This window comes from Excalfactoria chinensis, chromosome 4 (assembly GCF_039878825.1).
Source record: "Excalfactoria chinensis isolate bCotChi1 chromosome 4, bCotChi1.hap2, whole genome shotgun sequence".
Lineage (NCBI taxonomy): Eukaryota > Metazoa > Chordata > Aves > Galliformes > Phasianidae > Excalfactoria > Excalfactoria chinensis.
In genome coordinates, this window is record NC_092828.1 from 69,709,855 (window position 1) to 69,731,886 (window position 22,032).

Sequence of the window (22,032 nt, forward strand, 5' to 3'; positions counted from 1 at the left end):
ACAGCGTCCCCTGCCGCGCCGGAGGCCGAGCGGCTGCCCAGACGTCAGGGGGGGGAAGGAGCCGCAGCGCCATGGCGGCGGTGGCGGTGGGCAAGGCGGCGGGAGCGGCCTACGGGCACGGCGAGAGCGGCGGCGGCAGCGGAGGCTTCTTGGGGCCGCGGGTGCCGGCCGAGGTAGAGGCGATGGCCCGCGGCCTGCAGGAAGTAGGCAAGGAGACCTTCCGCCGCCTGCTGAAAGGTATGGCCCAGCGCAGGAAAGGGAGTTCCGTGCGGCGGTCAGCAGAGCAATGGGGCCGCAGGGATGGAGGGAAACGGCGCTCTGCCTTCCTCTGCACCAAGGGCTCTTGGCTGTGCTCCGATGCCTTTCCCTGCGTTTCGGTGCCATGTATATTGTTCACTTCGTTCCACCAAACTCACCCACAGCGGTGGGTGTCCCACACACTCATCGTCCCTCGGTCGCAGTCCCGGAGCTGCTCAGAAGCTGCGGGCCCCAGAGAGGTCGTGACCCTCGCGGGAAGGTGTTAGTTATGGCACTGGGGCTGTAGGGCTGAGCATGCTCTGCGTGGCTGCTGCAGGGCTTCTCTCTGTGAGAAAAGTAAGGTTTTCTCAAGGCACCTGCACTGCTGAAACCAGGCATTCCGTTGTGCTTGTTCAGTTGAGCAAATTTTTGTGTGCTAAATGATGGCAGAACAGCTGAAGGGACAAGCTGATCAAAAGAGCAGAACGTGTTTGTGGCTTTCTGAGGTGAGATCACACAAAATCAGAATCACAAAGCCATAAGGGTATAGCAGAGACCTCGGGACATCCCCGAGGTCAACCTCACCATGCGGTTCCCTACAGCGGTGGCACAGCAACACATCTAGGTGGCTTTGAGTATCTCCAGGTAGGGAGAACCCTCTCCACTTCTCAGGTCAGCTGTGCCTGGGCTGTGCCACACTCAAAGGAAAAAAGGTTTTCCTCGTGTTCATATGGAACTTCCTGCGTTCATCCTTTCCACTAACTGCCTCTCAGGCTTTTTCCTCGTTTTAGTCAATAGGAACTCAAAGCATCTGGTAGCTGGCAAGGTTTGGGTTTTTTGTTTGTTTTAAAGTCTCTGAGTGTTACTGCATATTGTTAGTAACAAATGGACTGGGAACAAATGGACTGGGAAGTCTGACTGGTCAGGGATGGCTGAAATTGTCAGCCGCGTTTTGGTGTGTCATACCTGCTTGCTACCCTAGGGGGAGCAAACAGTCCTTCGGATCTCGGGGTAGGACAAGTAAACAATGCCGTATTGGGTCATTACAGTGCTGGTGTCCGCCGCTGTTGGCAGGGTGGGCTCGCAGGCTCTTGTAGGGCTGGCAGAGGTATCCACTCGTCTTCTCTTCTTGATGGTCTGTGTGATTAACAGCTGGAAGAGCGCTGCAGGTCTTTGAAGACGACAGGCTATGTCGAAATTGCTCTGGTACTTGCACCAAGTTGTCTTTTTGGTATTCACCATTATCTCAGGGTTATCCAGTATTGTAGGCTCTGCTAAAATAGAAGTTTGTGACCCCATGTATCATCTACTGGGAGCAAGTGGCTTAGCAGAGGGGCTTCTTTGGGATGTGTTTTGGATTGTTTTCCCTCCATTTGACTGTTAGAAATGCTGTGTCAGCTCATATTTCTGAGTTCCTTCAACTATTCTGAGAAAAAAAAAAGTCTTGCATTCTAGGGCAAAGTGAGTAGCTTTTAAAAGAAGACATGGATTTTAAGCAGTTGTTAAGGTTGGGCTGTAGGAAGAAGACGTATTGTTATAAAAGCTGTCTAGACAAATTGGAACTGTATTTAAATAGCCGAGTAATAGTCAGCAACCTGTGTCCTGCACTGCATGTGATGTAATAAAAGGCCTCAGTGCTGATATGCATTCGGCTTTTTCAGTAAATTGGATTTCCTTCCAGTTCAGGGCTCATCACTGAAGTTGACGTGCCGTGTATAGTATTGCTACGTGGGTTTCCCTGAAAGCTTGTATTGTGCAGACTACAAGACTTGAAGGTTTAGTTTTGCCTCCTTGCTCTTTAATTGTTGGTCTCTACTGCTATCGAAAGATAAATTATGTGAAAAGGTGGAAAACAATGTTGAATTGTTTGCTCTCTTAGCGCTTTCAAACCTGTGTTTAAGAACTGTAATAAAGTTGTATGCAGACTTCCAATGTGAATGACTTTAACAATAGAAGCTCAAGTCAGACTTGAACTCATGAGCAATTGATTTTTATTAATCTTTATTCCATTATCCCACTGGAACATATTCCACAGTTTTAACGTCATCAGTTTCAAAATGCAAAAGCTTAATATGTTGACATTCTCTTCATAAAGTGACTGACCTGTGGTGGATGACGATCAGATGATCACTTCAACTGATAGCTTCATATCTGGAAAAATGTCAGCACAGTGAACAAGTAAAATCGGGTATAGAAGATGTTCACTATCTCCAAGTCTTCCACTTTTTAAAGGGATCTTGCTCTGCTGTCTTATTCACAGTCACTGTTAATGCATTGGAAGGAAAAGACTGCAAAGAATCTGTCAAGCTGATTGCAGAAAGCACCGATCTCTCCGAAGAGCAGCTTGCTTTCCTCATTTCTGGCATGTATACCCTTCTCCGAGAAGCACTGAGACTCCCCTTATCGACTTTCAAACAAGAAGTAAGTTGTGGGAGGGCCTGGAGCCTTAATCAGTTACAGCTGTGCCACATGTGAGTTACCATCTTAATGCTGTTTGCCGGAACGAGGAGCTTCACGTGAATATGTTGCTGCAAGTTGAGTTGTTAGAAGAAACTGTTAGAAACATAGAGATTTTTTTTTGCTTGGATAGGTTTATAGTGAGCTTTTAAATCTGTGCATCTTGTTTACTATGTGTGTTTATTAACTCCTGAAGAAAGCTTTGCAAAGTGTTATTTCATTGGCATCAACTCTCTTTCCTACTCTGTTTGTTCACATATACTGTTCATTTTGTTTACCCTTACTGACAAACAAATACAAGAAATTTTATGTCTTCATAGCTCTACCATAAGGGAAGGAAGAAATTCTGGTCAGAACAATATAGTGGAAACTGGGAGAAAGTGCTATTTCTGTTCATGCTATAGATGTTCTCTGTGAATGTGTGTATACCTGCCATGGTCCTGACTTGGATTCCCTCTTCATGGCTATTATCTTTTTTCTGTTATATCACCTTACACTTGCCTGATTTTATCCTTATGTGAGCAAACCTCTTCTGAGCTTCTGACGCCTCTCTCTAGTTAACAGGCTGTGTCCTTATTCACCCAGGCATATTGGGAAAACACATACTGCAGGAAACAGTGAGACAGTGCTCATCTTTTGCCACTGCCTTTATGTTGTCATAGTTTAAACAAGTTACTGCAAATCATATGTGAGAATAAGGTTATGTAATTACTCTAAAGACAAAGAGTGTTGTGAATAGCTACATGAAAGAAATGGCTGCGGTGCAGCTTTCAAAACATCAAATCTTCTGAGAGATTTCGGCCTTTAAAATTAATTTCTCACAAATTAATTGAACGCTTCTGGAAATTCTTTCCAGTGAGTAACCTGGCATTTCACATTTACTGGCACTTGAGACTAAAACTTTTGGGTGGGAGATAGGAAACAAGTAGCTACTGTTAATTCACTTGGTAAGAAACTATCTCTCATGACTGTATCCTGTAAAATTTCACCTTCTTTGTCTTTGTAGGTTTTTAAGGAAGACCTGAAGGAGCTCAGGTATGCCCGTTAATGCCTGTTAATGCCTGTTTTTTTTTCCATCTGTTTTGTTTGTCATTACTTTTATGTAGCTGCCTTCCCAAGTCAACTTTTTCTACACAACAAAGTTGGTATAGAAATTACCTGCAAATAACACATAATGCATCTGTTGCCAAATGTCATACAAAGCCAGAGGAAAAAAACAGGTGTTGTGTAAGGCTTGATTTAGCACTGAGCATGAGCAGTAAATTTTGCATGCTGAGGAGACTGGTCTAATTTAGTCTGTAATGTAGGTTATGCAAATGTGAGTGACCTTCTCTTTGCCATCTCCACCTTGCCCTGCAGTATATTTTAGCATGTTTGGTAAGATAGTGATAACGTTACAGAAGCTAAGAAACTGCCCTACTTCTTTTTCTTCTTTGAAAGGCCAATGATATAACACTCAAGAAATCCTACTACCTTGTTCAGTTATGATCTCTTCTGCCAGTTACCCAACAAAACGTAACATTTGTTACATTAGTCTGTTCAGAGTATCTGTGAATAGAAGTTTATATTCTAAAAGCCAGATTTCAGATAGGAAAAGCCTATAAAGATCATTACTATCTCCGTAGTTGAGAATAACAGCAGTTGATGCTTCCATCTGTAGAGAAACTTCTGTACCAACCAAGGTTCAAATACTTTAAGGTATTAATTTCCTACAATTCTTTGCATTCTGATTTCTATCTAGGATAAAAGGATTTCTACTTCCTTCTTTTCTCATCCTTATTTGTCTGTTAACCTGCAGATTGCCTTCTTCCTCGGGACAGTCATAAGCATAAGTTACTTCATGAGCAACTTCAGGTAGCTCAGATTTAAATGGATACAGATGGTGAGCTGTAATTGGGGCCATGTTGAACGCTGTCTTGTTTGTTGATTTTGTCTGAAGCAGAGAGCTGGAGTTTGGCTTTCCTTTTGTCTTGTGAGCTAAAAGGCAAGCTGCTTCCTCCAGCACATCGCAGAGATCACACCCAGGTTAAAGTCAGTCAGTAAGAAACTGATGAAATTCTTTTGGCCCAGTGGGAGTTGGTGTTTTTTGAGGTGCACACGGAATGTGTTAAATGTGACTATGGAATAACGAAGAGCTCCAAAAGCTCTGTGACAGTTTTCTGGGGATTGATGAATATTCCTGTATTGAGCAGTGGATAAAGTAGGTATACAGGAGTGTCAGAAGTCACTGGCTACGCTAGCTGCATACCCTGTGTCAAGAAATAAAGATTCCTGAGCACAGAGAACACATATAATTAACTGAGAAGCGGTGTCCTAGCATTATTGGCATCCAGTGTTTGAGCAGGTATTTTGTATTTTAAGGCAGAAAAATGCTTATTTCTTATTTTAGTTTTCTTTGCAAATGTATCTTTTAAGAGGATTGAGATCTGAGCCAGGTTACCTGTTCTCATTTCTCATGCATTCTAGTTTGATCTTTTCAGTGAAGCTGAGAATAAGTGATCTTATTCCTTCTAATTCCATCCATACAAAGTCTTGGAGTTCTGAATTTCCTGGTGATGCAGCTGGTATTGGCTTCTAGTTTTATTGGAAAGCGAGAGTCTGGGAAACATGCCCACTTGTGGTGAATTAGGTCAGTACTGCTGGTTTCATAGGATTGCCATCCCATAGCCCATATTTTTTTGTCCTGACTAACTAAGCCAGTGAGAATGAAATCATACTAAACTTTGGATGCTATTATTTTTCCTTCCTTTAATAACTTTGTGGCTCAGAACAATAACATGAGATTGAGACATCCTTATGGTAGATCTTATTCTCAGGATGTTCCTTTGAAAAATGATTACCACCTGTAGCTCAGGCCTGAGCTGCATCATGTTCTGTGTCTAAACTGCTTTGTATGTTCTAAGATGCTTGAGTTGGGAACAGAACTTTCAGCAAAATCATTAACTGTGGGGCAAAAATAAGGCAAGCATAAATGTAGCACTAATGCTTGACCCACAGTCTTACCGTCAAACAAGTATTGTGATAATTATCATAGTAATTGTATTATAAACCCTTCTTTCTTCAGCTTTTCTGCTATATTCAGAGGCTATTTGATGGATTAATGAGAAACTCTCATCTCTTTTGAGAGACACATGCAACTAAAAAATCAGTCTAGTCTCCCTTCCTCAGTTCCTGGTTTGCCTCAGTTGGCTGCCTTACTAGTATGAATTCAGTTCTCTTCGAGGTCTTTTCCACCCTGGGTAATTCTATTATTCCATGATAAGTACTATCTAAAAACCTGTTTAAACCCCACTTTTTCTTGAAAGGGTTCAAACTCAAATAATAGCCATTTCATTTTCCCACTGTGTGAGTTGATGAGTTGTTTTTTTTTTCCCCCACACTACAAGCCCTTTAGGACAGGTAACTTCTTTGTTTGCTTTGATTGTCTTTGATAGACTGCTGTGTATCTCAAGGCAGCGGTAAATAATGTCTCAGGGCACTGATTCATACTCAGTGTTGGATTTAACTGTGGCAGCTGAAGCAGTTACTTCCTCCACTTGTCCAGCATGCCTCTCTGTAGGAGATTACTGTCTCTGTGCAAAGGCAGCTGAACAGATAATGTTTGCTCTGCAGTCTTTGCAGTTCACAGCCTGATATATTGAACTGGAAATCAACAGCAGCTTATTTGTAAAGCAGCAACAGCGGAGGAATGGAAAAGTAGTGGAGTGCAAAAGGCAGATGGAGTGAGTTAGTCTGTTCAGCTTGTTTTAATGGTCTCATCAAATTTATCCGTGTTCTCCCCATGTTTGATATATTCTTCTTTGTAAGTACTCTTAGCCACAAGGGCTTCGGTTTTTACTTTCAAGGGAGCAAGTCATTCTGTCTTCTTTTCCTTGCACTTTTAAGGTGAAAGTGAAATGAAATGTATAGGCTTGGGATGTTTATAAGTGTGTGTTGTCTATCTGCCTTCTGCACTTGTCAGAGCCATCCATAAAACTTCTTTACTGAGAGAAATTAGGCAAATACAGGGTTCTTCTCAAACTCACTGTTGCCATTTTGGGTAGCACAGGAAGTTGTAGCACAGCTTTTAGGGTTCTTGTAAAAACAGCCTGTCCTCCTGAGAGCATATACTGAGTCAATACCGAAGTGCTTACATAAGAGATGATGGCAGTTTTAAGCAATGCAAAATGGAAAACGTTGATACTATTTTTGTGTTCTGCAATAGGTTTTTGCAGCTAAGCTCATATATTTGTGGTTACAAAACACTTGTCTATTTTCTATTGCTCTTTTCTTTAAGGATACCAGAAGATTTCATCACGGACTTTTCCAGTATCATCTTTGGTAACAGGTCAGTATTTTTGTGTATCACGTGTTGTGCAACCCTGCAGATGTACATATTCCAAGCCTGCTGAAGAAACAGCAAAATTCTCTAAACTCATGAGAGGAAGATTTGTCCCATTATTTGGATTCAGTGTAAATATTTGTTATTCATGGGTATGTATGCAATAAGTAGCTTTTGTTTTCATATTTTTCTTTGATTACCCTCAGTTTTTATCATGTTTTATATCCTCTGTAAAATGCATCATTACCTACAGATGAAGAGTAGATTGCAGAATTAAGTGTTCTTATCATCACCATCATTGCAAATTAGAGAAAAAGTGAAAGGTTTTTGTTGAGAAACAAGCTATGAGTATCCTTCTACGTGCTGTGGTTTGTAGAAACTTTCTCAGGCAGCATTTTATCATGTCTTAATGTACAGCTGAATTCAGACTGAGTGACTTGATACGTATGCTGTTACTCATTCACCAAGCAATATACCTCCTTACCTTCAGACTGTGTACCAGGCAAAAACTTCTTGAAAAGGCTCTTTGCTTTTCCTTAGAGGGATTCCCTTTTTTTTTGGTATGTTCTCTACTCAATTATATTTATCTTCTTCTGTATGTTGAAATTGCTTTAACTTCTTGCATATTTAGTGCTTTCTTCCTTGAGAGGGGAGGTCACTCAGCACATGGCATCACCAACCCAGAGCTGTTTCAGATATACTGACAATCATTGTTGCGGTATCTCACTTCCCCTCACAAAGGTCCGAATGCTGCTACTAACATTTAAAATATTTTTAATTTCCTTGGTTAAAATCTTGATTTAAAATGGATGGTTCTTGGAGTAAAAGATAAATTCAGCCTTCTCATATTTTCATTGTTATTCTGTTTGAATTATAGGTGTGAAAGAATGCAAAATTCATGGTTGCAAAGTGGAAATATTGTTTGCAGTGGAGAACAAAGTTAAATTTAGATGTCATTTGAAGCATGCATGATTGTCTGTTTTCTACTGTGAAATCACGATGCTGGAAAATTTAGCTTTTTCTCATTTCAAAAGCTGTGATTATCCAGTGTAATCTTACTCTGTGTTTTAAGATCAGAGAAGAGCACCTCAGATTTGATTTCTAGACAGATCTGCTTTTGTAATCGTAAGTGTAATAGTGAATCATGCATATGCTTATTGAATTGTAAATATATATGACTGTGATGATAAGAGGAGTATTAAGCAATAGCATCTGATCAAAAATTCAGTATGAGCTAGATAACCCAGAAAAATCAATTCCAGAGTTTTTAATACTTTTTCTGGCATCTTATCCTATTTTTGACATTTTGTTCATTAAGGAACATCTCTGAAGTGCTGGAAATTTAATGTTCTTATTTCTGTGTCTCCATAGTTCCATCAAATTATATAGACTGAAAGGGAAATGAAACTTGGCACATTCACAACGTAAAATAAGCATATGAAATTAAAACTAGCCATAACTTCCTCCACTTTCAATGTTTGTAGTAAATGTACTTCATTTTTGTTTTTAGATAGCATAGCTATAGTTTCTTGAGGAGTGAGCATTCTGTGTGCCATTTGACACATACTCGTTTATACGTTTTCTCTCTTCAGTGGCTTGCTGGGCTATATGGTTATGAGCATCTCAACCCATCCCAAATTTGTCTTCAATTTTGATATTGTTATGTCAGTTACTGCTCCAAATTCTCAAATCTTCCATCTTCAATTGCTCTGTTGCATCCTTTGGCAGGTGATGTTCTTGTCAGCAGGCATACCATTTTGGATGTTCTGTAATTGATCCATATTGCTTTACTCATTCTAACTTCTGTCTTAGGCACCATATGTGTGGTGACAGTGTATTGCAGCTGTCGGCACAGAGATTTTATCAAATGTAGCTGTATTCCATAGGTTGTGGATTCAAGGTTCGTTGAGTCTTTTTCTGCTCCATTTTGCTATTTCTCTTGGAAGCTGATTAAGGATATGTTGACCACTATGCACATTGTCAGCCTTACAGGATCCTTGCAGTTGTAATCCTCTCCACCCTGAGAAGGTGCTGACAGAAGCTGAATCTGAGCTATAAAAACTATCACTCAGAGGGGCTGGTATTGAAATGCAGTCCATTTTGGCCACAGGAATGCCATAATTTAACAGTCTCTGTTTGGACACTGCTGACCTTTCCCATCACTGCAAACTAACATCTTCCTGTTATCCCTCTTCATTCTGTGCCCAGTGCTGCTGCTACACTGAATGGATTGTCCTCCATTGAAGGGAGTAAGCGTGTCTTAAGGATGCAGCAGCAGCGTGGCTGTTTTTAGGCATTTCCCAAATTAAGCAATACTCTTACAGCAACTTGCCACTGAGGGAAAGGCCTGTTCTTATTGTTTAATCCTGCTAATGACCACTCTGGACTGTGACTCCTTATGGTTGCACCCAGCTGTGTGACCTACTTCCTATTCAGTACTCTATAGTGTGTGGGAACCAGCTGATCTATTTTCTCTGCTCATTACTTTGTTGTACCATTTGGGATGTATGTCACTTCTGACCAGCACTGCCCCACAGAAAAGAATGCATTCTTTTTTATATTACTTTTGCTAAATGCGAAAGTGTTGGAGGATCTTAGCCTATCCATATTTGGTACCTTATCAAGTTATTAATCTTTCTCGGCAGTTTCTAAAAGGACCATCTCACTTGCACAAAAGAGTCCAAGTTCCTACAGTCCCTGATTTGTTCAGAGGGGATTCCTTTCTGAGGTAAACTCTGTAATTAGATTATGTCTAGCACTGTGGATAAAGTATGTAATGTTTCTTAGCTGCCCTTAGCTGGAGTAGCTTTGAAACGTACCATAAATAACTACCAGAGACATGGGATACTTAGCAAAAAAAATAATAACAAAAGTGTAAGTAACACCTAAATCCAGTCTGTCCTCCTAATGAACCAGCTGAGTGATCTCATTCTGAAGGCACATATCTAAAAATGGGTGGTTGGTATGTCTTTGTGTTAGATTTGGTTTGTTAACTCTAAACCTAGAGTGTAAGATGCTATTAAAATTTTAAAGACTGTCAACCACCTGAAGTTTAATTGATGTCAGCTATACTTCCTTACAGAATGAAACTGAGGCTTGATGAGCCTGATTCTTCCTGTAATATATGTAATAAAGAAAGTCTGGGCCTTCTCAAACAGTAGTCTAGACAGAAGTTATGAAGGTTGTGTTGGAGTTGACTCATACATTACATAAGGAATTTGGAGGTTGAAAAGTATGCTGGATTAGCATGAGCCACGATGTGATTTCTTTTTATTTTGCTTCAGAGTACTCTCTAATGTCATTACATTTAAAACACTGCTGTGAGCAAATGCTGGATGCTTTCTGTTGAAGGAGCACGGTGAGCTTAGTCCAGCTTTGTGGCTTGAGCCATCTGTCTTCTGTTCTTGCTTGCTTGTTCCTGCTGGATTTGTTTGAAGATAGATTTGTAGGTCCCCTTTTCTATGCATTAGTCACATGAGAATTGAAATAATAGGATAGGCCAGCAACCATGATGACTTACTAAAATCTATAATGACCTGAGTTTACTGGAATTACACAGAATAGCTTTGTCTCTCTTTTTTTAATAGCTGTCATTGCAATTAAAGATAAGAAAAAAGGGTAATCTGAGTGCAGCTGTCTTAAACCCTCAGCTCATTCAGATCCATTGGGTCATCTGTGTGGGTGACTGAGCTCTGGCACAGGTTGTCCAGAGAAGTTGTGGATTCACCCTCCTTGGAGGTATTCAGAACATGCCTGGACATGGTCCTGGGCAGCCTACTCCTCTAGGTAGTCCTGCTTGAGCAGGTGGTTGGACCACGTATCCCTCCAATTTCGACCATTCCATGAAATCTCTTTAGGTGATGATAGATCTACAACAAGAAACAAGTTCCAGACAGGTGCATTCTGAGGAATCTTTCTCCCTTTAGATTGTTGTTGCTTTTGTGAATTTGCATTTCAGCTTCTCATTTCTGATTTGCTCTATAGGCGTCCTGCTTCTGAAGGCACAGCTCTGATGCAAGCAACTAGGCTGCCAAGTGTCCAGGACTTCAAGTGGAGAGTGGACGTAGCTATATCCACAAGGTAAAAAACAGAATTCTGCATGACCACAGAAGAGATTTTGTCCCAGGTTAAACTGACTTCCTGTGCTGCCTAAAATATTAACAGTGTTGAAGTGTATCTTACTGCATTAAATGGTAAGATACAGAGGGATTTTTTTAAACACTGTATACCAGTTGGTATGCAAAAGGTTACATGCACTTAATCAACAGGCTGCTGTCTTCATCTTCTGATAGTGATATATGTATTTTTTTTATGTGTCTTATTTGTTTACTCGCTAAAACTCCTGTGCTAGAATTATTTAACTCCAAGTTTTGGTCTCTCATTATTTTAAAACATGATAGATTTGATACAACTTCAGTCCTCGCTGATAATGGAAGCAATTAGATGGATTGAGCCACAAGCAGCCAGCCAGGGAGGGAAATTGCCTATTCAGCTTCTCAAGTAGGCTATCATTTATGTTTAGTGTGTGTTAAATAAAATTCCATATCCTACTTACATATCTACTGCTGTAGATAGAGGGGCTTCAAAAGAGCACCTTCACATTGCCTTAGTTATACAATTATTATTGACCTGCCTCCTAACTTCTTTCACAAAACAGGAATAAAAACCTCTGTGTGATCATCTTGTCTATGCCTGTAGTGGATGAATTCTTTCTGTTTGTCATAGCAGAGGCAGTTATGGGATGGATCTTTGGCTAGACAGGAAGTAGAAATCTTTTGTTATTTTCCTGATTTTTGTTTCAGTCTCACCAAGACTAACCAAGATGAAAGAAATTAGAAGATGATCCACTGTTTGTCAGTAGCTCAAATTGTTAGCACAAGAGACTTTTTGTTGTGCTCCTGCATTGCAGGATCTGAGGGAGGGTTCAGTCTCACTGCTGATGTAGATGAGAGAACAATAAGTGACTGGGGAGAATCTTTCTGAAAACAAGAAAAAGGTCTCCTAAGTAAAGATTGTGATAGCTACAAGTTCAAGTGCCTCTCAGATGAGCAGTGTTGTAAGCACTGCAAAGGTATCACGATGCAGAAAGATCTGTACCTATAAGAGAACAAAATGTACAGATAAACATCCTCAGATACAACTCTTGCAAGCTTTGGGCAAATCCTATTATTGCTTTCCAAACAGCACAGGAGCAACGCGTTACCCTTTTCTATTTTCCTTCTTATTTTCCTTTACAGTCATCCTCCCCATGGGAATTCTTGTTTATCATCCAGCATCAGCCTCTGTGGAGAGGCATGGCTTCTGGCTGTAACGCTTGTCAGTACCTGAGTAGGTTTTGGCAGCATCTGTTGATGAATCCTGCACAACAGTGACTCATTTCCCCTCTTTGGGTCATCATGTAAGATAAATAGCAATGCACAAATTTAGGATGGAGGCTGGGGGAGCTTGGTTCCTCAGATGAGATGGCAGATAAAAGAATGAAGGAATGGAAAAAGTTAATACAACATAGAAAACTGCACTAAAAAAAAGCCATGTGTTACTGCTAGCCAGAGTTGGTCAGCTCTTATGCCTGTCATAGTTTGTGTAAAACGAAAATCCTCCTGTTAGCATTTTCTTGCTTTATTAAGATATTCAGACTTTTTAGTCTAAATTGTGAAGTAAGTTTGACAGGACTCCCATCTTCATGACTTTCCAACCAGCCAGGTACCTGACCCTGTAATAAAAATTACTCATGTAAAGCCAATAGGAACATCTTAAATTGTTATTATACAATGGCATACTTGTCACACTGCTGATGTTTATTGTTGTAATACTAATAATGTAAATAATTTCAGTTCACTGGCCCGTGCTCTTCAACCATCCATTTTAATGCTGATGAAGCTTTCAGATGGGACAGCTCATCGCTTCGAAGTAAGTCTGATTGCCATAACAAATAAAAAAGAAAGCACTTAAAGTTCTTTTTAGGAAGTTGAACTACTTTCTAAAACATTAAAGTTTTTGTAAACAGTGCATTATCGGTTTGCTTTCCTCCATGTCCACTGCAACCATGTACAATGTGTATAACTGATTGCCAACCAAAATCATTTCATACCTTGTTCTTATGTGCATTTGGCTGAGAGCTCATTTGTTGTACAAATATTAGTTATATTAGTTACTGGAAAGTACTGTTGCATAACACCTAGTTTGTTTTAAAGTTATAGTTTTGGTATCAGCTGTAACTTTCAGACCTCATGATGGCTTTTTAGAGGAGAAAAATTACTAGGGTAGTTTATATAGGATATGATGCACTTGTGAACCTCCTGACTGGTAAAACATTCTTTTCTGTGGTAGTTTTGTTTTCTTTAGCACTGATCTCACTGCTAGAAAGAAAGTAAAAAGCTTATTTGTTTTTTACCTCAAGATTGGTCAGTGGCGGTATTTCTGATGCTGTGTGTAATGGCTTTCAAAATACAAAACAAAAAACATACATTCTTCCATGTTTTAACCTTTGAAACAGAATGCTATTTGTTCTATAAATAACATGGTAGTGCGCATAGGAGTTCAGTGCATAACAGTCATTATCACATTTGACCTCCTAAAAGATTTTGGCTTCAGTTCACATAGTAGTAGTAGTCTGGAAGAAGCACCAAAGCACTCTAGGCTGAGAGTTGGACTGATTTTAGTGTAATGTTTCACAATACAGCTGTTGGGGAAGGTATAAACTCTGTGCTACATTGCCAGGTGTTGGGGGTTTCACTTCACAGAAGATCAGATTCACCCCAGTGTGGATAGTCCTCAGAGCAGCCTGTTAGCCCTCTTTGAGATCTTCCATGGAACTTAAGTGATACCTTGGACTTCAGGTCGACTCTCCTCAGCATGTTGAGTTTTACTTAATAAAAGCTAGCACATGCTCTTAATTGTTACGATTTGGGGCTTTGCTTCTAGTCTGCAGTAGAGGTGTGTTGCTGTGCCTGGCTGGCGCATGCAGAAGTGCAGATAACTGATAGCAAATTGGATGCCTCTTCTTTCAAGTCATCTGTTTGCTGCTGCCAAGATCTGAATACCAAAGATCTGGCTGTAAAGGGGATTTTTCTATGATGGGTGATCTTCCTGCAGATAGTAGCTCCTTGATCCAAAACCAAATGCAGGTAAGCATAGTTCTCATCCCTTCAGTTTTCCTTCATTCCAGCAAGTACTGGTTGCCCTGTTATCCAACAGGGATTATGTAAATTGATAAAACACGAAGATTATCCCATTATGAACAGTTTTTAAAAGTATGTCACAGAAAGAAGTTGACCTGGTTGGTCTCCTCAGCTTTGTTTTGAGTGACAAGGGACTCTGTCAAAGAACTGTGTATCTTCAATGTAGACAAAGAAGTAGAGTAAATTAGCTAGTGCTTTGCAGAGCAGTCTGAGCCAGCACCAGTGCAGGCACAGGCATTTGTGTACTGCACTGGTGTTAATCTCTGCCCCTCAATCTATACCTGTGCTCAGATGTGTTCTCAGAAGGGCCTTATCAGTGCTTTAATATACTTCCTTCTATTTGGCTTCTCAAGCTTGAAATGGTACAGGAAAGTCCATGAGTCTTCTTGCCTCCTCTCAACCCTCGCAGTGAGTCTCATCCATGTAAAATCATAACTTACGGGTGCCATATTTGCATGATTCACAGAGAGCAGACATTATACTTCTATAACCTGATTTTACCTCTTAGCCTTTGAAAAGCTGATCTCCTTAGCTCTGAAGCTTGTGCTTAAACAAGTGCCTGCTATCGGTTTGTCCAGTTACTTTTGTAGCATTTGCAATGCTGAATGGCAGCACATTGTTCTTCGCTGTCTCAAGCTGTCATCTCTTTGAAGATGTTATCTCATTAGCTTATTCAGTAGTCTGATTTATGAAACTAACTGTAAACATACAGTCAGTGCACACAGCCATAAGGCTTCTTCTCCACTGTTGCAGTTACTCATCATTAATCCCTTGTAAAGCCAGGGTTTAACAAGGATAGATGTTGAGATAGGGAAACATGCTGTATTCAGTTTGGATAGAGCACTACTGCATTCATTAGTTAGATAGTTTTTTGTGGTAATATTCTCTTATAAATGGTAGTTTAATTCTTTATACTCATCTCCACCAACATGTATCACCTGATACAAGTGTTTAGTTGAATTAAACAGGTTTTGAATAAGTTAAATAATTAACTTTTCTAAATTGGAAGCCTCTTGTTCTGGGTGCACCATTTGAAAATTGAATATATATTGAGGCCTATATAAAGGTGTACAGGCTAAAAGAACTCATATTTGAGACATGTGTCTTTGTAAGTCATGCTTCTATATACATTTCTTCAAAAACTGAATCTAGTTTAATCTCTTCTAGTTGGCATCCACAAAACCTCATCAACGTGGCACCCCAGGGCAGCAGAGAAGCTTCATTTTGAGGTGTAACAAATCTGAAGTCACTAGTATAAAATCCGGGACTGGATTTTTCTACACAGAGCACTGTCTCCCATACCTCTTGCAGCATTTCAAAAGGAGATTCACCCAAATAATCAGAATTATTATGGTTGTGACCACGCTCTAAATATAACTTTGCAGAGGATGTGTCAGGGTAGCGTGTTGTTATGTGGGTTTGATATTTTGGATTTGCTTATTTGGAAATTTTGACCTCACATTGAGATCTGATGGCAGCAATTCTTTCATTGCCACATTTCTTTAGCCTAAAGAAAGTGTATGATCTGACATTCCCATCTTGGTTAGATAATAGTGGAGAGTTAGGGCAGGTCCTGAGCTGGCTAAACCAGTGGTTTCATTAGTTGGTTTTCTGTGCACTTGTACTGCATCAGTCTGGTTCAGACGTTCGTCTACTGCTTGTGATGACTGGATTCATTAGTCTGTCTGATATTCCCATGTTAGTTGCAAGTGTTGTGTGAGTGAGGAGTGGAAGTTTCCTTTATGGAGAGTTGCACTATCTTGAAATCAGTACTGTAATTTCTGTTAATTAAACTGTGATTTCTAGTCAACTAGCAGGAGCTCTTCTGTCATAGTGGCTTTAGCTAATCTTGGCCATCCTTAAGTTGCAATAACTTTTCTGGTGTTGAGATCACATCTGTTTTCTCTTCTTGTGTAAAATGAGAATGTCCTGTGGCTATTTTCCAGGTTGAATTCTGTCCTCTCATGTCAAAGCAAAAAAATAATAGGCTCTTGGGTGGCCCTTCTTTAGCTGTAGCATTCAAGTGCTTTAAAGACAAAGGCAGCAGATGGTTTGACAGAAGTCAGAACTGGGTCCAAATTAAAAGGCCCACAAATCATGAACCTTGACTGAATCTGCTGAACCACCCTTCTTTTTCTTAATGGAAAATTAGCAGTGGGAAATAATTGCTTTGGGAACTGTAGACCAGCGTGCAGGTCAGGGTGGATGTTTATTTTACTGTTCTAAAACCTAAAGAAATAGCAGGAAAAAACCTGATTCTTTCAGTAACTGAGAAGAGCAACTAGAGTATTTCATGTTTCACAATACCTTCTTAGACCTCACATCTTTGTATGAGGACTCTGCAAGAGTTTAGTGTTACTGAGATCCAACTCCTGATAGATACCTAGAGATACCTGCTGTTTTTTGGCAGCAGAAGCTTCCCTTTCATTCATACGTTATGAAGACAAATGGCCACCGTGAGATTTATTAACCTACAATCCTTTGTCTTAAGTGTAATATATATATGTGTGTGTGTGTGTGTGTGTTTTTATTATTATTATTTATTTTATTTATGTTAAAGAGAGATTGGACCAACACTCCAAAGGCATGCCCTGCCCAAAGCAGGGGTATCTAACCTGTGTCATGCTTGTTAAACTGAACTCTCTGTTTCAGGTGCCAGTTGCGAAGTTTCAGGAGCTGAGATACAACGTAGCCCTTATCCTGAAGGAGATGAATGATTTGGAGAAAAGAAGCGTACTGAAAATCCAGGACTGAGCGCTTCTGTAACTGGGATGTTGACAGAACAGATGTGAAACCTTCAGTGAAGGGTAAAGCGTGGGACCATCACCACTTTGCCTGTCTTATAACTGCAAAGTAGCATTTATTATGTCTGCTGTAAATATTTTTTCAAGTGTTAAAAGCACAAGCTCTTTTCTTAAGACTTAGGAAAAAAAAAACAAAAAATATATTGATGAAAAAGTATAATCCTATTTGCAAGCATTTTTTTTGCATGATTCATCAAAACATTTTTTAAATAACTCTCTTAAATGTAAGAACCATTTCTTCCTGATTATGATTCATCACTCTAATTATTTTTGAAAGCCTGCTACCGGAAGCACCATCAGTGTGTATCAGAAGAAAGCCCAGCAACGTGTCAAATAAAAAACACAACAGCAACAACTATTGTGCTGTAGTATGACAAATGTGAATTTGAGTTTGGCATAAGTAAAATTGCTGTCTGATTTCTTGATAAGTGACTCAAGTATAGGTTCATATATTCAGAAGCTAATTTTGAAGATATATGGGTTGAACTAATTCAGTGGAACTGTGGAAGGTGAAAGGTATAATCTAAGTCTTTACCTGGATGATCAGTATGCACTAAACTGGAGTCATCTTGTAGGTAGTGGAAATGCCTGCTTTGTTTCATATATTTCCCATTTGTCAGCTGAATTGTCTGGGTCTTATTACAGAACAGAAACTACTAGCATGGTAACAATATCCAGTAGCAGAAGACAGTAGCCTTGTAGATCACTACAGCTAATATACTCCTTAGTGGCGCATGCCAGAACCCAGGGTGAGGAGACTGTCTACAGCCCCTGGGAAGAAAGTCGGAGGTGAAAGTAAAAGTATATCCAACCAATACCCAGTCGAGCATGGGCTGAAGGCTCCATTGCTCCATTTGTAATGCTTGAAAGAATTCCCTTAACTAGGATCATATGTTTTAAGTCTCATTTATACTCAGTGGGACCACAGATATGTCCCTAAGGGCTTTGCTAAGAAGGGATGCATTCCTGAGTCAGTGCCTGAAAGAGTTTTCCCCCAGGAGTAAGGACATGGAGACTGAACAGCTAAACAGCACAGCTCGTGGGCCTTGGCGCGGGGTTTACTTACCTGTGACAGGTAGTTCAGAACATATATGCCATTGAATATATAACATTGTGGATTCAGGAAGGCTTTTACACTTCCACAAGTGTTTTTGTAGGAAAAGATAACTTGGCTCTTGGATTTTATGAATCACAATAGCCATAATATATTACTATCCTACTTTTTAAGAGGAGTCTTCTTTGATAGCAGTCCATATCAAGGTACAGACAGCTGAATTGTCACAAACCTGAAAGCCTATCAAACCTATACATGAAGCGTCCTGTAGTTTCATATAAATAACTTTGTAATTCTGAACTGTTCAAAAGCCACATGTTCTGGTTGCTGTCTTTGTAGGCCACTCATCAACTTCCACTCTGATTCATGTACCTTAACTGCTCTGTGAAGCTCACACCAAAGCAAATAAAAACAAATTAGCCCCAATAACTACAAGAGGACTGCAGATTGCATTAATTTGGTGTTTGCTTTTTGGTTTTGCTTTGTGAAGTTTGTTCTACTTTTTACTGGATTCACGTTATCACAAAGTGTGGAACAAAACATTTTCTTGTTGTGACTTTGCCCTTTTAAACGTTTATGTTTACGTGGTTTTGAGCTGGAGAATGTACCTCCACTAAGGCTATTAGTCAAGTCTTTCAAGACAAATGGAACACTGTGTGAGCGCACAGTGCATTCTATTCCTCAAGATATCTGCCAAGTACTTTTTTATTGGGCAACATAAAATAATCAGTGCATACTTTTATGCTCTAAACACAATCTGTTCGTTCGGTGGTTCTCTTGTGACAGCAGCGGTAGGTGTGCACCAGAAATGGGCATGCTTCCTGGCTGCATGCTTGCAGCCAGGCTGACCTTACGGTCTTGTTTGTCTCGCTGCACGTTATTACAAGAGTTTGCTGTTACCGGTAGTTTTCTGTGCACACTGACAGGTACTTAAACACTTGGGCTATTCTTACATACAAAAGGAGCTAATTTGAGTGTTGCTTTTGACAGATGATCTTTTTGCCAAAATGGCTGGTGAGAATGGCTGGCAGACAGTCCCTCAGCTTTGATAAAATAAGCCTTCCAATTGGTGAATTATGTATTAAATATTTGTTCAACATTGAAACATCTTGATTTGGTACCAGAATACTCTGGAATCTGAATACCACCGAACTTCTCATGGGAACATTTATCATTTCATTGCGGAATAAAAATAACCTTGTAAAACTCTGGGTATGTCTGAGCAGAACTGATTTTACCCAGCTCACTATAGGTTCAGTTATGCTTCAGAGACATGGTGTGAATCCCTCGTTCTTTATCACGAAGGGAAAGATCCAATTTGAACGGGATGCTTGCTGTGTGCATCCCAAGGTCTTATCAAGCTGATCACTTGATTGGGAGGTGACAAGGGCCTTTCCTGTGCTATACCCATAGTTTCCCCTGAAAAAAATAAACCCCTGGGGTTGGTGGGTTGTTCTGTTTGTCCTTCTATGTGATGGTGCCATCCTTTTCTTTAGACTGGTGGATGTATTTAGTATCGTAATTATAGTGATTTTTCTAACCATGGCAAGCAACATAACAAGTTCCCCCTTTACAGCTTTTCTTTCATTTCCTTTATGGCATAGGGAGGAATATTAGGCCTCCACTTTTCAATTGGCTCAGCCATCAGTCCAAAACTGTTGTTACCTATGAACTATTGCAGAGTGTGAGAGCACTTGTGTCTAAACACCTTTATTTGTTACGTGGCTTTTAACATCCCTGCTGCCAGCATAGAAGGAGCTCTGTCAGGAAAGATTGGAATGTCACATTTGGGTTAGTTGTGTATTGGAAGGGAAAGAAACAGGATTACTCACTGGTTTTGTGGTCTCAGCGTGTGATGCAGATTATAGCTCCAGAAGAGTGATGTAGAATGTAGTCGTGCTCTTACACTGTTCCACCAGCCATTAACTGCTGGAAGAAAACCAGTATTGTGCTCATTGTCATTAAAAGGAAGAAATTAAACCTCCCTTTGTAGAAAAATCATAGAAGGGAGGTGTGCTTTTGCAGAGTGAGTCACCTCCGAGCTGTAACTTCTGTTTAATTGAGAGATAAATCAGCTCTCAGTCTCCCAAGCAATGCAGGTAGGTAGGGGTTTGCAGCCCCACTGCTGCTCCAAATCCACAGATATCCACAGGTCCCTTCCAACTCACACGATACTATGATGATACTATGATGATATCTACGTATGCGAGTATAGGAAAACTCCATGCTTTCAGAATGTAAGATACAACAAAACAAAAGCAGCACATGCAGGTTAATTATGTACCTTCACATGTGCGACTGTCTTCACTCAGGAAGTCTCTGTGGAGCTGAGCTGGCTGTTGGAGCAAGGTGTTCTACAGTATTGTGCAGCCGTGCCGGTGAGAAGTAAAGCAGTGCCTTGCCTGCAAACTATTGTTAGTTAGTGGCTGTAACGTTCACTGCGTACCTGGCACACCCCACACAATACTCTCACTCACCAGGAGCTAGCAGAGGCAGAGCTTGCTGGTTCCTCCTGAGAAGTCCCAGAGCTGTTGCCCATCCACAATGAGATCTTCACTGTTCTTGAGCTCTGGTTAAACATCTGTGGCTCTGTGACCCTCAGACAGCTCCCAATACGTAGCAGTTTGCTGCTCTTTCCTCTGAGTGCTTCAGCCATGTCCCCGCAGTGTGATCAGGCTCCCAGGGGAATGTGGCACAGTGCTTCTCCAAGACCGCCAGCCAGCCCTGCATGCCTTTCAGTGTGCTGTAAATAGAAGCTGTGGAACTTCCTTTCAGAACACAAATCTGATTACGTTTTCTATGATCATCTATTTGCATTCCCTCTCCTGAATTCATGCGCTGCTAGCAAACCTCCCCTTCTACCACGGCTCTTATCTCTTTAAGCATCTGCTATGTAACTATGTAAATACTGTTGGCGTATCCCCGATAGAGAGATTGTCATCGCATCGCTACTGGTAACCAGCGGTTATGTCACTTTCCCTCGCTTGAATAGGCTTTGACTCATAGTGGTTTTCAGGACAATGGTTATAAAATAACACACAGAAGGGCTGCCGAGACGGTCGTTTTGCAATAGAGACAACTGTCGACCTCAAGAAAACATTTTTCCTTTTGTTAAGGCTGCTGTTGTTTCGTAACACGAGGCTTTCTCTCATGGAAGTTGGAAGACGATCTGTCTGTGTGCTGGTAGCATCAGTTCGCTGGGGAAAATGCCTGGCCATGTGTGCCAGCTCCTGCTGGCTGTCCTGCAGCATCACTCCACTCAAATAGGAGTTCTTCAGTGGTCCTTTCCTGGAGTCACCCAGTGCTGTGCTAATAGGCCAGACGGAGCCAGCAGTGTCAAATACCAGCAGTTATTGAATTCACCTTTTTCTTTGTTTATTTAAAGGACTCGCTTGGGAACTTTGTATATGGAGATATACGTATATTTTCAAAAGCCTTGGGGAGGAACTCTCATTTTTGGCAGGTGCAGAAAGCCTCACAACAGGGATGTCTGCAGGCGGGATCAGACAGAAGCCCCCCTGCGGCACGGCCCGTCCCTCTCCGCCGTCAGAAGGCCGTGCCGAGCTGACAGCTTCAGCGCTACGCGGCTTCTCGTTAAGAGAGCGACCAACCGCGGCTCCGACAGCGCCGCGGGGCACCTGCGGAGCGCGGGTGGATCCGGGGCGAGGCGCAGAACGGTACCCGAGCGCGGCCCGGCGGGGCGCTGACGGGACGCCCGCCGCGGGACGGCGACGGCGGCTCCCCCCCTGCCCGGACGGGCCGCGGGCGAGGCGGGCCGCCCCTCTGGCCGGGACGGGCCGTCGGCGGCGGTTACAAAACCAGGCGGTTTTGTAACAACCTGCGGGAGCTGCCCAATGAGCGCGGCCGCGCCGCGTCACGTGCCCGCCTTTATATAAGCGGCGGCGGGCCGGGACGCTCCCGGCGCGGGGCGGCAGCAGCATGGGCCGGCGGGGCCGCGCCGCGCCCGCGGCGCCACAG

The 22,032-nt window shown here is 41.4% G+C and overlaps 1 protein-coding gene across 1 annotated transcript; it reads left to right on the forward strand.

The window, feature by feature from the left end:
- Window position 1: 1 nt before the first annotated feature.
- On the forward strand, window positions 2–19,265 carry COMMD5 (COMM domain containing 5). The gene is made up of 7 exons (XM_072334771.1): window positions 2–237; window positions 2,498–2,658; window positions 3,701–3,729; window positions 6,971–7,021; window positions 11,000–11,095; window positions 12,850–12,925; window positions 16,849–19,265. Exons 1-7 carry the CDS (start codon window positions 72–74, stop codon window positions 16,948–16,950), a joined length of 681 nt encoding a protein of 226 aa, XP_072190872.1. The 5' UTR covers window positions 2–71; the 3' UTR covers window positions 16,951–19,265.
- Window positions 19,266–22,032: the final 2,767 nt, after the last annotated feature.